General features: G+C 43.1%; 1 protein-coding gene across 1 annotated transcript in view; it reads left to right on the plus strand.

Annotated features, from left to right (window-relative positions):
• Positions 1-12,478, plus strand: part of LOC106566282 (cytospin-A-like) — a 39,887-nt gene that overhangs the window by 8,333 nt on the left and 19,076 nt on the right. Inside the window, 5 exon segments of the mRNA XM_014134174.2 lie at positions 1,103-1,310; positions 3,089-3,162; positions 3,419-3,588; positions 3,663-3,844; positions 3,847-3,947. Coding sequence (XP_013989649.2) covers positions 1,103-1,310; positions 3,089-3,162; positions 3,419-3,588; positions 3,663-3,844; positions 3,847-3,947 — 735 coding nt within the window.

Here is a 12,478-nt window from a genome sequence, read left to right on the forward strand (position 1 = left end):
ACAAATGATACTTCCACTAAGCGTAAACCAGATGGGTTGGCGTATCACTGCAGAATGCTGTGGTAGCCATGCTGGTTAAGTGTACCTTGAATTCTAAGTAAATCACAGTGTCACCGGCAAAGCACCATCACACCACCACCTCCTCCTTCCCACAGGAACCACACATGCAGAGATCATCTGTTCACCTACTCTGTGTCTCACAAAGACACAGCGGTTGGAACCAGAAATCTCAAATTTGGGCTCATCAGACCAAAGGACAGAGTTCCACTTGCTCGTGTTTCTTGGCCCAAGCAAGTCTCTTCTTCTTATAGGTGTCTTTTAGTAGTAGTTTCTTTGCAGCAATTTGACCAAGAAGGCCTGATTCACACAGTCTCCTCTGAACAGTTGATGTTGAGATGTGTCTGTTACTTGAACTCTGAAGCATTTATTTGGGCTGCAATCTGAGGTGCAGTTAACTCTAATGAACTTATCCTCTGCAACAGAGGTAACTCTGGGCCTTCCTTTCCTGTGGCGGTCCTCATGAGAGCCAGTTTCATCATAGCGCTTAGTTCTTTACATTTTCCGAATTGACTTACCTTCATGTCTTAAAGTAATGATGCACTGTCATTTCTCTTTGCTTATTTGAGCTGTTCTTGCCATAATATGGACTTGGTCTTTTACCAAATAGGGCTATCTTCTGTATACCACCCTTACCTTGTCACAACTGATTGGCTCAAATCCATTAAGAAGGAAAGAAATTCCACAAATTAACTTTTAACAAGGCACACTTGTTAATTGAAATGCATTCCAGGTGACTACCTCATGAAGCTGGTTGAGAGAATGCCAGGAGTGTGCAAAGCTGTCATCGAGGCAAAGCGTGGCTACTTTGAAGAATCAAATATAAAATATATTTTGATTTGTTTAGCACTTTTTTTTTTGGTTACTACATGATTCCATGTGGGTTATTTCACAGTTTTGATGTCTTCAGTATTATTCTACAATGTAGAAAATAGTAAAAATAAAGAAAAACCCTTGAATGAGTTGGTGTGTCTAAACTTTTGGCTGGTACTGTATATGACACGTGAGCTCATGCATACACCTATGTATCCCATTCTCCCGTCAGCTGGAGGAGAACTTCCGTGCATTTCGTGATGAGGTACAGAAGCAGCTAGCAGAGCAGAAGCGGACCCTGGCCCATCAGTGTTCTGAGCTGGAGGAGAGGGACACTGAGGTCTCAGACATGAAGGAGACCATCTTTGAGCTGGAGGACGAAGTGGAGCAACACCGAGCCGTAAAACTCCACGACAACCTCGTGATCACAGACCTGGAGAGTGAGTGGTGGATGGACACTAGATTGCATCCCAAATTGCACCCTATCCTATAGGGCGTTCACTCACTGCTGTACAATGTAGAGAAAACGGGGTAATTCAAGAGGGTGCTACGAAATTAAATGTCAAAATGAAATGTTCTTTTCCCTATGTCGTTAGATTGTTCTCTACAATATTATAACCTTATTATACACCGTTGTTAGTTTGGACTGCCGCTCTTGGTCTTGTGTCCTTCATATGTGGTGATGTGAGGTGGTACCATTTGGAGGTGTTTCCGCTGGTTGGACCAATCAAAATCAACTTGATGCCTTTGTCGTTTTCACCTCCAGATCCTTGGCTTTCATTGCCTATAACTGCAAGCAATCTGTGTGAGAGGGGCTGTTTCTATGGCGACTTTAAAGGGAAAGACTCAGAAATAAAAAAATAATAGTTTATTTACGTAAGTATTCAAACCCTTTGCTATGAGACTCGAAATTGAGCTCAGGTGCATCCTGTTTCCATTGATACCTTTGATGTTTCTACAACTTGATTGGAGTCCACCTGTGATAAAATTCAATTGATTGGACATGATTTGGAAATGCACACACCTGTCTATATAAGGTTGACAGTGCATGTCAGAGCAAAAACCAAGGCATGAGGTCGAAGCATTTGTCCATAGAGCTCCGAGGCAGGATTGTGTCGGCACAGATCAGTGGAAGGGTACCAAATAATGTCTGCATCATTGAAGGTCCCTAAGAACACCGTGTCATTCTTAAATGGAAGAAGTTTGGAACCACCAAGACTCTTCCTAGAGCTGGCACCTAAAGGATTCTCAGACCATGACAAACAAGATTCTCTGGTCTGAAGAAGTACAGAGAGATCCTTGATGAAAACCTGCTCAGGACCTCAGACTGGGCTACGGTTCACCTTTCAACAGGACAACGACCCTAAGCATGCAGCCAAGATAACGCAGGAGTGGCTTCGGGACAAGTCTGAATGTCCTTGAGTGGCCCAGCCAGAGCCCGGACTTGAAACGGATCGAACATCTCTGGAGAGACCTGAAAATAACTGAATCGACGGTCCCCATCCAACCTGACAGAGCTTGAGGGGCTCTGCAGAGAAGAGTGGGAGAAACTCCCCACATACAGGTGTGCCAAGCTTGTAGCGTCCTACCCAAGACTCGAGGCTGTAATCGCTAGCAAAGGTGTTTGTTAAAGTACTGAGTAAAGGGTCTGAATACTTTTGCAAAAAATTCTATTTTTTTTTTTTTGTTTTGTCATTATGGGGTATTGTGTGTAGATTGATTGAGTGGGGGGAAAAAACTATTTAATCAATTTTAGTGTAATGCTGTAGCGTAACAAAATGTCAGGGGGTATGAGTACTTTCCAAATGCGCTGTACTGTACGGTAGAGACATGAGGTTTGGATTTTCTATTGAATGGACATATTAGTATAAACCTTGAATTAATAAATTAATAATTGTGTGAACACCCTATATCCTATTCCCTTCGTAGTGCACTACTTTTGATCAAGGCCCATGGGGTTCTGGTCAAAAGTAGTGCACTATTTAGGGATAGAGTGCCATTTAGCACACGCATATCAGTCAGGAAATGGGACTAGGGGGAATAATATGCTCATCCAGACAGTTCACCAATGATGCTGGGCCAATACTGAATCATATACCAATGATAAAGCTGCTGCGACCACCAGGTGGCAATGTGGGACCATTATTACACAGCTTAGTCAGAGTTTATCCCGTTTCAATTCATTCATTTCATAATTCATTCTCTCTTTTTCTTTTAGACTCTGTCAAAAAACTGCAGGACCAAAAACATGACATGGAGCGTGAGATCAAGATGCTGCATCGAAAGCTACGGGTTTGTTTGGGGAGCTAGAGGAATACGGAGTCCAGTGCCTCAGCTATATCTCAGCTGGTACTGAACATCCGGTGAAGACATTTCACCCAGTCATAATGAAAATTGGTCTGCTGGTCCGTAGCATTAGCCCATGGGTGCATCCCACATGACACCGTATTCCATATAATGCTCTGGATGAGAACGTCTGCTAAATGACGTGAATGTAATGCACTACTTTTGACCGTTGTCCATGTCCGGTTCATATCTCCCGTTGTAGGAGGAGTCTATGGAGTGGCGTCAGTTCCAGGCCGACCTGCAGACGGCGGTGGTCATTGCTAACGACATCAAGTCTGAGGCTCAGGAGGAGATTGGGGATCTGCGGCGCCGCCTACTGGACACACAGGAGAAGCATGAGAAGATGAGCAAAGAGCTGGAGGAGATCAAGAAGTATGTGGTCTTTGTGTGTGTGCCAATCTCTCCCTGTGTCAAAGATATTGACGATCTGTTATCTGTCTCTATAGGCAGGATGAGGAGAGGGGCAGGGTGTATAACTACATGAATGCTGTTGAGAGGGACCTAGCTGCCCTGAGGCAGGGCATGGGTCTCAGCCGACGCTCTTCTACCTCCTCTGAGCCCTCTCCCACCGTCAAGACCCTTATCAAGAGCTTTGACAACGCCTCCACTGCAGGCCTTGTCCCAACCTCCCCACAGCAGCCGTGCCAGCACTTACCACAACGATTGCCCGTACACCCCTCAGCCCCAGCCCTCTGAAAACCCCACCCGCTGCTGCTATCTCTCCCATACAGGTAAGAAACACACACAATGGCAGACCAGTAGTTTATAAGCACTCTGAATCAGACCAGCAGGCAGCACAGGCCCCTTCTGAAAGGAGTCTGTCTCTAACCCCATTCTGATTGGTTCAGCAGATGTCAACCCTGCTATCATTCCTTTAATGTGGTTCCCCTGCCTCAGCCCTGTCTTTATAGAACTACTATGAGAATTCCAATTCAGACCCCTGCAAGACTTGACGGGACTTCGCACGGGTCTCTACCCAAACAGTCAGGATGTCTTCAAGCTAACATGGAATTCATGCTCAGAGTGGGTGACACGTTAGGTGACACAATTTTTGTGTCAAGTCGGTTTGGAAGGAGTGTGAGGAAGGGTCATTTTGAACATTAAAATGTGAACTTATTATGGGTTAAGGTTTATGTTTTGGCCACTCGTCTGGCCAGACTTGAGACGTGCTGTTCACAACCTTTGTTTAGAACAGGCCCAGAGACTTTCTAACCATCACAAGACCAGGGAATAAAGGCTTTCAGAGCTAGTACAACTGCTGCATGTTGGAGTTAAGCTCATGTGTTGATTGCCAATACCAGCTATTTTTGCCCTGCTCGTGGCGTAGCCAGAAGTTTTCCCTAAGGACCTGAGTGTCAAGTCCAGTCTAAGTCGGACCTTATGGGGGAGAGAGCATGTGAAAGCTCTGGATTTTGTTGGCATAGATATATCTGTCTCTACAGAAATAGAGACATGTATCTTCATGTTGGGGTAAGTTTAATGCCACATTCACGGGCTAGGAAGTGTCTGAAATTTCCGACTTGCTAACTGGTTGAACGTCGCTCCTGTATAACTACAACCAGTTACCAAGACAAATGTCAGTTTCCTAGTTCTGACTAGCACGTAAACAGTGCATTAGTGTAAATCACCATACACAATTGGTTCACACAGGGAGCCTATTCACTTAATCACTCAGAGTCCAGTGAAATGTTAAACGGTCATTCATTTGGAGCACAGTGAGTTTTGTCTGTATGGCACACAGCCCGTCTCTTCAGTGAATTGGTTGATCGCTGCCTGTAGTGTTTTGGTTCAAGCTTTAGGAAGAAAATCACTTCCGTGAAACAAAGCTCTGGTTGTCAGACAATGGATGGTCGTGAAACGTAAATGTATTCTGCAGTTTTATTTTTAGACTGGTCGATATAGAAGGTGCTTTTGAGATGCCCGTCCTTCACTCACTGAGTAGCCTCACTCACGTTTTATTGAAGATCAAATATTAATCCTGCAGTTTATAGGGAGATGGCTTTATTTTACCCCCAGGCAGGCCCATGGCCTCTATCTGGTCTGCAGTGAAGGATAATAAATAAGCCCATTTTCCTCTGACACACTTTTGCATTTATTACCATTTTATACACTTCCCTGGAGTGTTTTACAACATGAGGATAATTTGGATATTTCCCTGATGTATAATCTAAAACTACACTTTTGCGGAATTAGTCTAATGCCCCTCAGAATAGTATTGAGATGTTAGAAGGGATGAATGTTGGATGGATTGAAGATAAAAAAAAAAAAAGTTCAAGCAGAGGTCTGGCTTTGTATATTTTTGTCATATTTCCTCATTGGTTTGATTATCTGGGCAGTGAGTTGGAGAGGACAAATCAGCACTGTTAAGCCTAATTCCGCTAGAAACACTAAAGTCACCCTGGAACTATGTGACCCATAATAAGTCCTCCACTATAACACAAGGCATCCTAGCCTGGTCCCAAATCTGATTGTGAAGCCAACAATGTTTGGCATGACACTGAGTAGAGTTGCACATTTTGGGGAATATATTCAGAGTTGGAAACTTTCTGTGGGAATTAACAGAAATATATATATATATATATATATATATATATATATATATATATATATGCAAATTAATATTAAAACCATTTAAATGTAGATGTTTTTTGCATTGGTTATGTTTACCATATCATATGGAGACATAAACCTTATCATAAGTAGACATAATTGCAAATTATGAAATCCTTCCAATATAATTTTTTTAAACAATTTAGTTACAAATTGAACTTTAATTAAATGAGTTGACTCTTCACATGGGATTATTTCACTGAACAACAAAAGGGAATATTGAATGATCCATCGCATCTCCCAAAAACGTTTTCAACATACATCTGTAAAATGATAGTCTAGAAACTAAAGCATTGGTTGTCTTCCTCTCAGGCTTCCATGTCTTCTCCCTGGTCCTCCTCAATGTCCACCTCTTGAACATCAGAGTCTGAGGCCTCATCTTCCTGTCATTTTCCAACCTTGTTGAGGATGGCTCAAAAAGCCTCAAATTTGCCCAGATGGCCACCAATCTTGTATTAGTCAGTTTGTTGCGTGCTTTGGTGTGTGTTCCCAAACAAGGACCAGTTGCGCTCTGAGGCAGCTGATGTTGGTGGGATTTGGAGGATGTTGGAGGCAACAGGGGAAGGAGCCTCGTATCCACAAAGTCCCTTCCACCAGGTGGCTGAGATATTTTGGCACGACTGCCATATTGCATCTCCATCCCAAAGCCCTTGCTTGGAAGTGTACTTTGCCAGACTGCCAAGAACCTTGCCCTCATCCAGGCCAAGGTGGTGAGACACGGTAGTGATCACACCATAGGCCTTGTTGATCTCTGCACCAGACAGGATGCTCTTGCCAGCATACTGGGGTCCAAACATGTACGCTGCGGCGTGTATGGGCTTCAGGCAGAAGTCTTCACGCTTTTTGATGTATTTCAGAACTGCAGTTTCCTCTGCTTGGAGCAACAGTGAAGTGGGCAGGGCAGTACGGATTTCTTCTCTTACATCTGCAAGCAAAGTCTGAACAACAGACAGGATGGCATTGTCTCCCTCAATCTGTGCAATGGCTACTGCTATAGGTTTCAGGAGTTTCAGGCTGCTTACCACTCTCTCCCAAAATACATAATCCAGGAGGGTCCTATTGATGGGAGGATCGTCTTGATGGGGCTGTCCATATCAGCAGACTGTGATATGGCCTTTTCTTGGAGAGACTCCTACCCCTCCAGGAGAGTGTAAAACATGACAACACCACCCCAACGGGTGTTGCTGGGCAGCTTCAGTGTGGTGGTCATATTCTTCTCACTTTGCTTGGTGAGGTAGATTGCTGCTATAACTTGATGACCCTTCACATACCTAACCATTTCCTTGGCTCTCTTGTAGAGTGTATCCATTGTTTTCAGTGCCATGATGTCCTTGAGGAGCAGATTCAATGTATGAGCAGCACAGCCAATGGGTGTGATGTGAGGGTAGGACTTCTCCACTTTAGACCAAGCAGCCTTCATGTTCGCAGCATTGTCTGTCACCAGTGCAAATACCTTCTGTGGTCCAAGGTCATTGATGACCGCCTTCAGCTCATCTGCAATGTAGAGACTGGTGTGTCTGTTGTCCCTTGTGTCTGTGCTCTTGTAGAATACTGGTTGAGGGGTGGAGAAGTAGTTAATTATTCCTTGCTCACGAACATTCGACCACCCATCAGAGATGATTGCAATAGTCTGCCTTCTCTATGATTTGCTTGACCTTTACTTGAACTCTGTTGAACTCTGCATCCAGCAAATTAGTAGATAAAGCATGTCTGGTTGGAGGGGTGTATGCTGGGCGAAGAACATTCAGAAATCTCTTCCAATACACATTGCCTGTGAGCATCAGAGGTGAACCAGTTGCATACACAGATCGAGCAAGACATTCATCAGTATTTCTCTGACTACGTTCCTCTATGAGTCAAAACAACTTCTGATTCCAGGAGGACCATGAGCTGTTGCTATCAATTAGGTGTCTGAGTCATCATTTTCACCTCTGACAAAAGTCCCTCTACTTCTATTTGAGGTTGCTTGTTGTGAGCGCTGAGGGAACTTTATGCACTTGGCCAGATGATTCTGGATCTTTGTTGCATTCTTCACATGCTTTGGCACATTATTTGCAAATGTACACAGTGTTTCCTTCTACATTAGCTGCAGTGAAATGTCTCCACACATCAGATAGTGCCCATGGCATTTTCCTGTAAAGATTTTTTTTTTTTTTTAAATACAAATCCATGTACAGATAAATAGTTAAGCAGTTAGATTAAACAACTCCTTTTGTAAGATAAATGTTTTCAAATGAAACATGTATGGAAACAGATGAATTAACACTTCTCAGTTAGCAGGCTGAAGCAAGTTAAAACCCACATAGTAGCAAAAACTAATTAGCAGAAATGGTTAACAAGTTAGAAATGATTTTAACACACTTTGCTGTAGGCTACTATTTACTAGTTAACAAAAAATAATGTATGTCATATAAAATATATTCATCCCACCCAGTATTGTAATCAAAACCTACCTGAAAGCATGTAGTCCTTGGCTCAGACAGTATAGTAGTGTGGGCTCAATAGCATCTCATTAGTGTGCAAGATCTTGAAAATCAGCTGTACATGTGATGGAAGAGTGCACTGTGCATGCAGAGGGTTTCAATTCCATTGAATTGTGGCATATTTTGGTTAAACTATCCCCAAGACCAAGAATTGCCTTGTGTATCCCACATAAAAGGTTCACTGTTATAAGCTAACTTTTTTTTTAAATGAATTTTAAGCAACATTTTCAATTTCCCGAATTTAACTTCCCATGGAAAATTTCTGGAAGTTTCACGGAAAGTTTCCGACCCTTTGCAACCCTAACAGTGAGTGATAAGGAGTTCGTATGATAGCACAAACAGACTGGCTGGCACTCAGGCTAGAGTTATCCCTCAGTGGCTCAGTCTCAGCATAATGATAGTACACTTCACCTTACTAATAAACTTTATGATGTGTTAATTAAGTTCATTACTTTATGTAGGGTAAAGCCCTGCTCAGGAATGCATTTTAAAACCGAACCCTACCTATGCCCTCGACGTTCAGGCCCTACCCTACCCAGGCCCAATTTGCTTCTGGCAAATGTAATCCCGGCCCTGCCCGAATTGCAAAATAACTTCCTCCATTAGTATGTCCATTAGCGGCTCTTCTGTCTGTCGCTCGCTCCCAGCGCGCAGCTCGCTCTGCATGCGCTCTGCTCATGGAGACTTTCTCCATTTCCTCCTTCGGGTTCCTAAGAGAGTGATAGCAAAAGACTTAAAGTATTCATAATGTCTTTAGCTATGCATAATTTATATATGGCAAAACATTTTTGGGAAGTTTGATAACATGACGATTCCCACTTCCTGACTCTAGACCTTTGGGATACTGTTCTGCTTGGGTCCACAACAATGAAGGCTCTAAACACCTCATGCTTGTACCCAGTCCTCCCCATCAGGCTACAGGTTACAAAAGGTGGCCACCCGATATACACGAGCGGTGGCCTTAATCAACTGTACCTCATCTTGAGGTAAATCTGCACTATATACACATTTGAACATCAACACCTTCAGAAGGTGATATCCCAGCAATGCTAACAAGGTAACCCCTGCTACCACTAACATTGTCCATGATGCATACTTCAAGATACCCCTCATTTGCTCCATAGTCCAGTTCCATGCTGTTACTATAGCATCCTTCAGTTGCTGACCCTACAGCGACTGACTGCCTTGAGAATAGCAATTGCATTGAATCTGTCTCCTGCTCCCGATCTCCTATTGCCCTTGTGGTTCACCGATAGATCTAGGACTGAATCTTTCAGATACTCCCTACCTGTCTCCCAACTCCTACCTGACTTTCTAGCCACTGACATCCTATGTTCTGCTACATTTGGTATCTGTGGAGAATACTTCCCTGTGTTCAGGTTAGATACACAACTCTCATCCCAAGGCCGATCTACACCCCACCCCTTTGTGAACACCCTCGTTACAGTGTAAACTTTGGGTCCCAACGGTTGGTAAGCAGCCACCTTCTGACACTTTCCTTTTACTGTTACTCGGTCCCAATCTTCTGGGAGATAAGTGTTTGCTGGTGGTTAGGAATGGGGGAGAGATTATTGGCGTTGTAAGAGTATCCAACCTTACAAAACTCTGTCACATGTTTCTTAATCACAAGAGATATGATGCTATTATTACAGCAAACTTCCCTTCTGGTGAAGTGGCTTCCTGTATACGGGGATCTGTAGCTAGTCCTTCTGGTGAGGTGGCTTCCTGTATACGGGGATCTGTAGCTAGTCCTTCTGGTGAGGTGGCTTCCTGTATACGGGGATCTGTAGCTAGTCCTTCTGGTGAGGTGGCTTCCTGTATACGGGGATCTGTAGCTAGTCCTTCTGGTGAGGTGGCTTCCTGTATACGGGGATCTGTAGCTAGTCCTTCTGGTGCGGTGGCTTCCTGTATACGGGGATCTGTAGCTAGTCCTTCTGGTGAGGTGGCTTCCTGTATACGGGGATCTGTAGCTAGTCCTTCTGGTGAGGTGGCTTCCTGTATACGGGGATCTGTAGCTAGTCTTTCAAGAGCTGTACATTCTTCGATGAACCACTCACTGAAAGTTGACAATAGTGTCTGAAATGATAACACCATCTCTGCTACTCCCACCATGATATGGGTATGCGTGACGTTCAAGTTGTCTTCATAGTAGTTTCTATATTGTGCACCGTTAGCTGTCCTTCCTCTACTACGAGCTATCCCCTGTATTACTATACAGAGGCGTGGTATCGTTCTCCCAGAGACTCGTATTACCCACTTCCTTAATCTATGAGCCACAAGAATCTCCGGCCCAGTCATATTCAATTCCACTTTCCCAATTCCCTGTAACGTTAACGCCTTGGTTTTTGGGACTGCATAGAATGCACTGATATCGGTCCTGCCAGAATCTGCAACTAACACCCTTATGGAAACATTCTGTCTCAGACACAGGCCACCTATGTACTTTGCCTCCGGCCACAAATACATTTGCACATAGATCATTCCATCTAACCCATAACACGTTAATCACTACTGCTAGTCCACTTATATAGTTATAAAAATATTAAAACGTGCTCAAGTCAGTCAGTTTCAACAATTCTTGTCTGGAACAATGATCACTCACATGTTCCATACCACCTAGAAAACCTATTGACTTGAACAGGGAAGAGAGAGAGAATACATGTTCAATAATTTCACACCACCCTTGATGAGAATGAGATTTGGGCAAGGACCGTCCGGTTCTGTGCCAATGGGATGCTAGATCTTCCCTGGGCTCCAATGAAATTTAGTTTCCTGTTGGTTATCCCACTCACTTTTACCCAGTCTTCATCCTCGGATGTCAAAGCAAGACTCGGACTACGAGTAATTCATTGGGCTGTATAATCCAGAAAGCCATATATCTTTAACATTAGGATTCTGATAGTAGGGGCTTTGTTTTACCTTGCTATGTTTTTAGTTTTTTTGTTGTAATTATAGCTTTTATTTCCTTTCACGATATAACAACCGTGCAATTGAATTACATTTGGCATTAAACAATAACTTGACAGACAGGAATAAACCGTGCATTTGGAATGCACCCTGGCCCCGCCCCGCTACAAGGCAGCAACGTAATGTGTAAAAAGTTAAGGGGCATTAACACCCCCCGAACACACCGCACACACAACAAAGATAGAAAAGGAAACAAACTTTTCATTTTTCACCCTCCCCATAACAACTATTACAACAAAAGGACAAACTAAACTAAGAAAAAAGGTCGTACCTCTACCAGTTGTCAATCAGGCCATTCCAGATTGTTTTCTCTTTCTATCCTTGAGAGAATGTCCCCAGATGTCAGAAAAGTTATTGGGTTTTCCATTCATTTTATAAATCAATCTTTCATATGAAGCTGTTTCAATAGGCTATAGACCATTTCTTATGAGGGAAGGTCCTTCTCCCTCCAGTGTCTCAGTATGACTCTTTTGGATGTGGTTAGAGCAACTTTTAGCCAGTTTAAACATGAGCTTCTCAGTCCATCAATATCCTTAGTGATATTCAGTAATAGCAAAGCAGGATTTGAAATTATTGTTGTACCCAGAATATCCCCAATCTTTTCCATTACATTCTGCCAAAAGGTATGTAAGCTTGGACAGTCACAGAACATACGGATCATGTCACCTGTACTTGACTGACATCTTCAGCATCGACTGGATTCTATCAAACCTATTCTGTTCAACCTCAGAGAAGTCCAATAAATCCTATTGAACACTTTAAATTGAATCAGCTTGGACCGGGCATCTCTCATAGGAGGAGCGTCTGTTGTACTGTTATATTCCTCCTCTCCAAATGTTACCTCCAGGTCTTTTTCCCCATACGGCCTTTTAGGCCCATACAAGTATCATTAAATCCACCTATAAGGTGGCAATATAAAAGCCCTGCTGTATGTGGTAATTTGCAAAGGATGTCTATCGTAACACTATCAGAATGTACTGGGAATTTGTTGTTCTATCCTACCTTAAACATACAGTCTCTAAGTTGGAGATATCTCCAAGTCTTGTTTCTGTAAATTATACTTGGACCTTAGTTCTTCAGAGGTAAGTGTTTCTTGATATAGACAACCAATGTTCTTTATCCCCTTTCTATACCAATCTTTCCAGAAAACTGTGTCCCCCTATTTTCAATTTAGGGTTGTTCCATAAAGACACCGAGCTTGT

This window comes from Salmo salar, chromosome ssa01 (genome assembly GCF_905237065.1).
Source record: "Salmo salar chromosome ssa01, Ssal_v3.1, whole genome shotgun sequence".
NCBI lineage: Eukaryota > Metazoa > Chordata > Actinopteri > Salmoniformes > Salmonidae > Salmo > Salmo salar.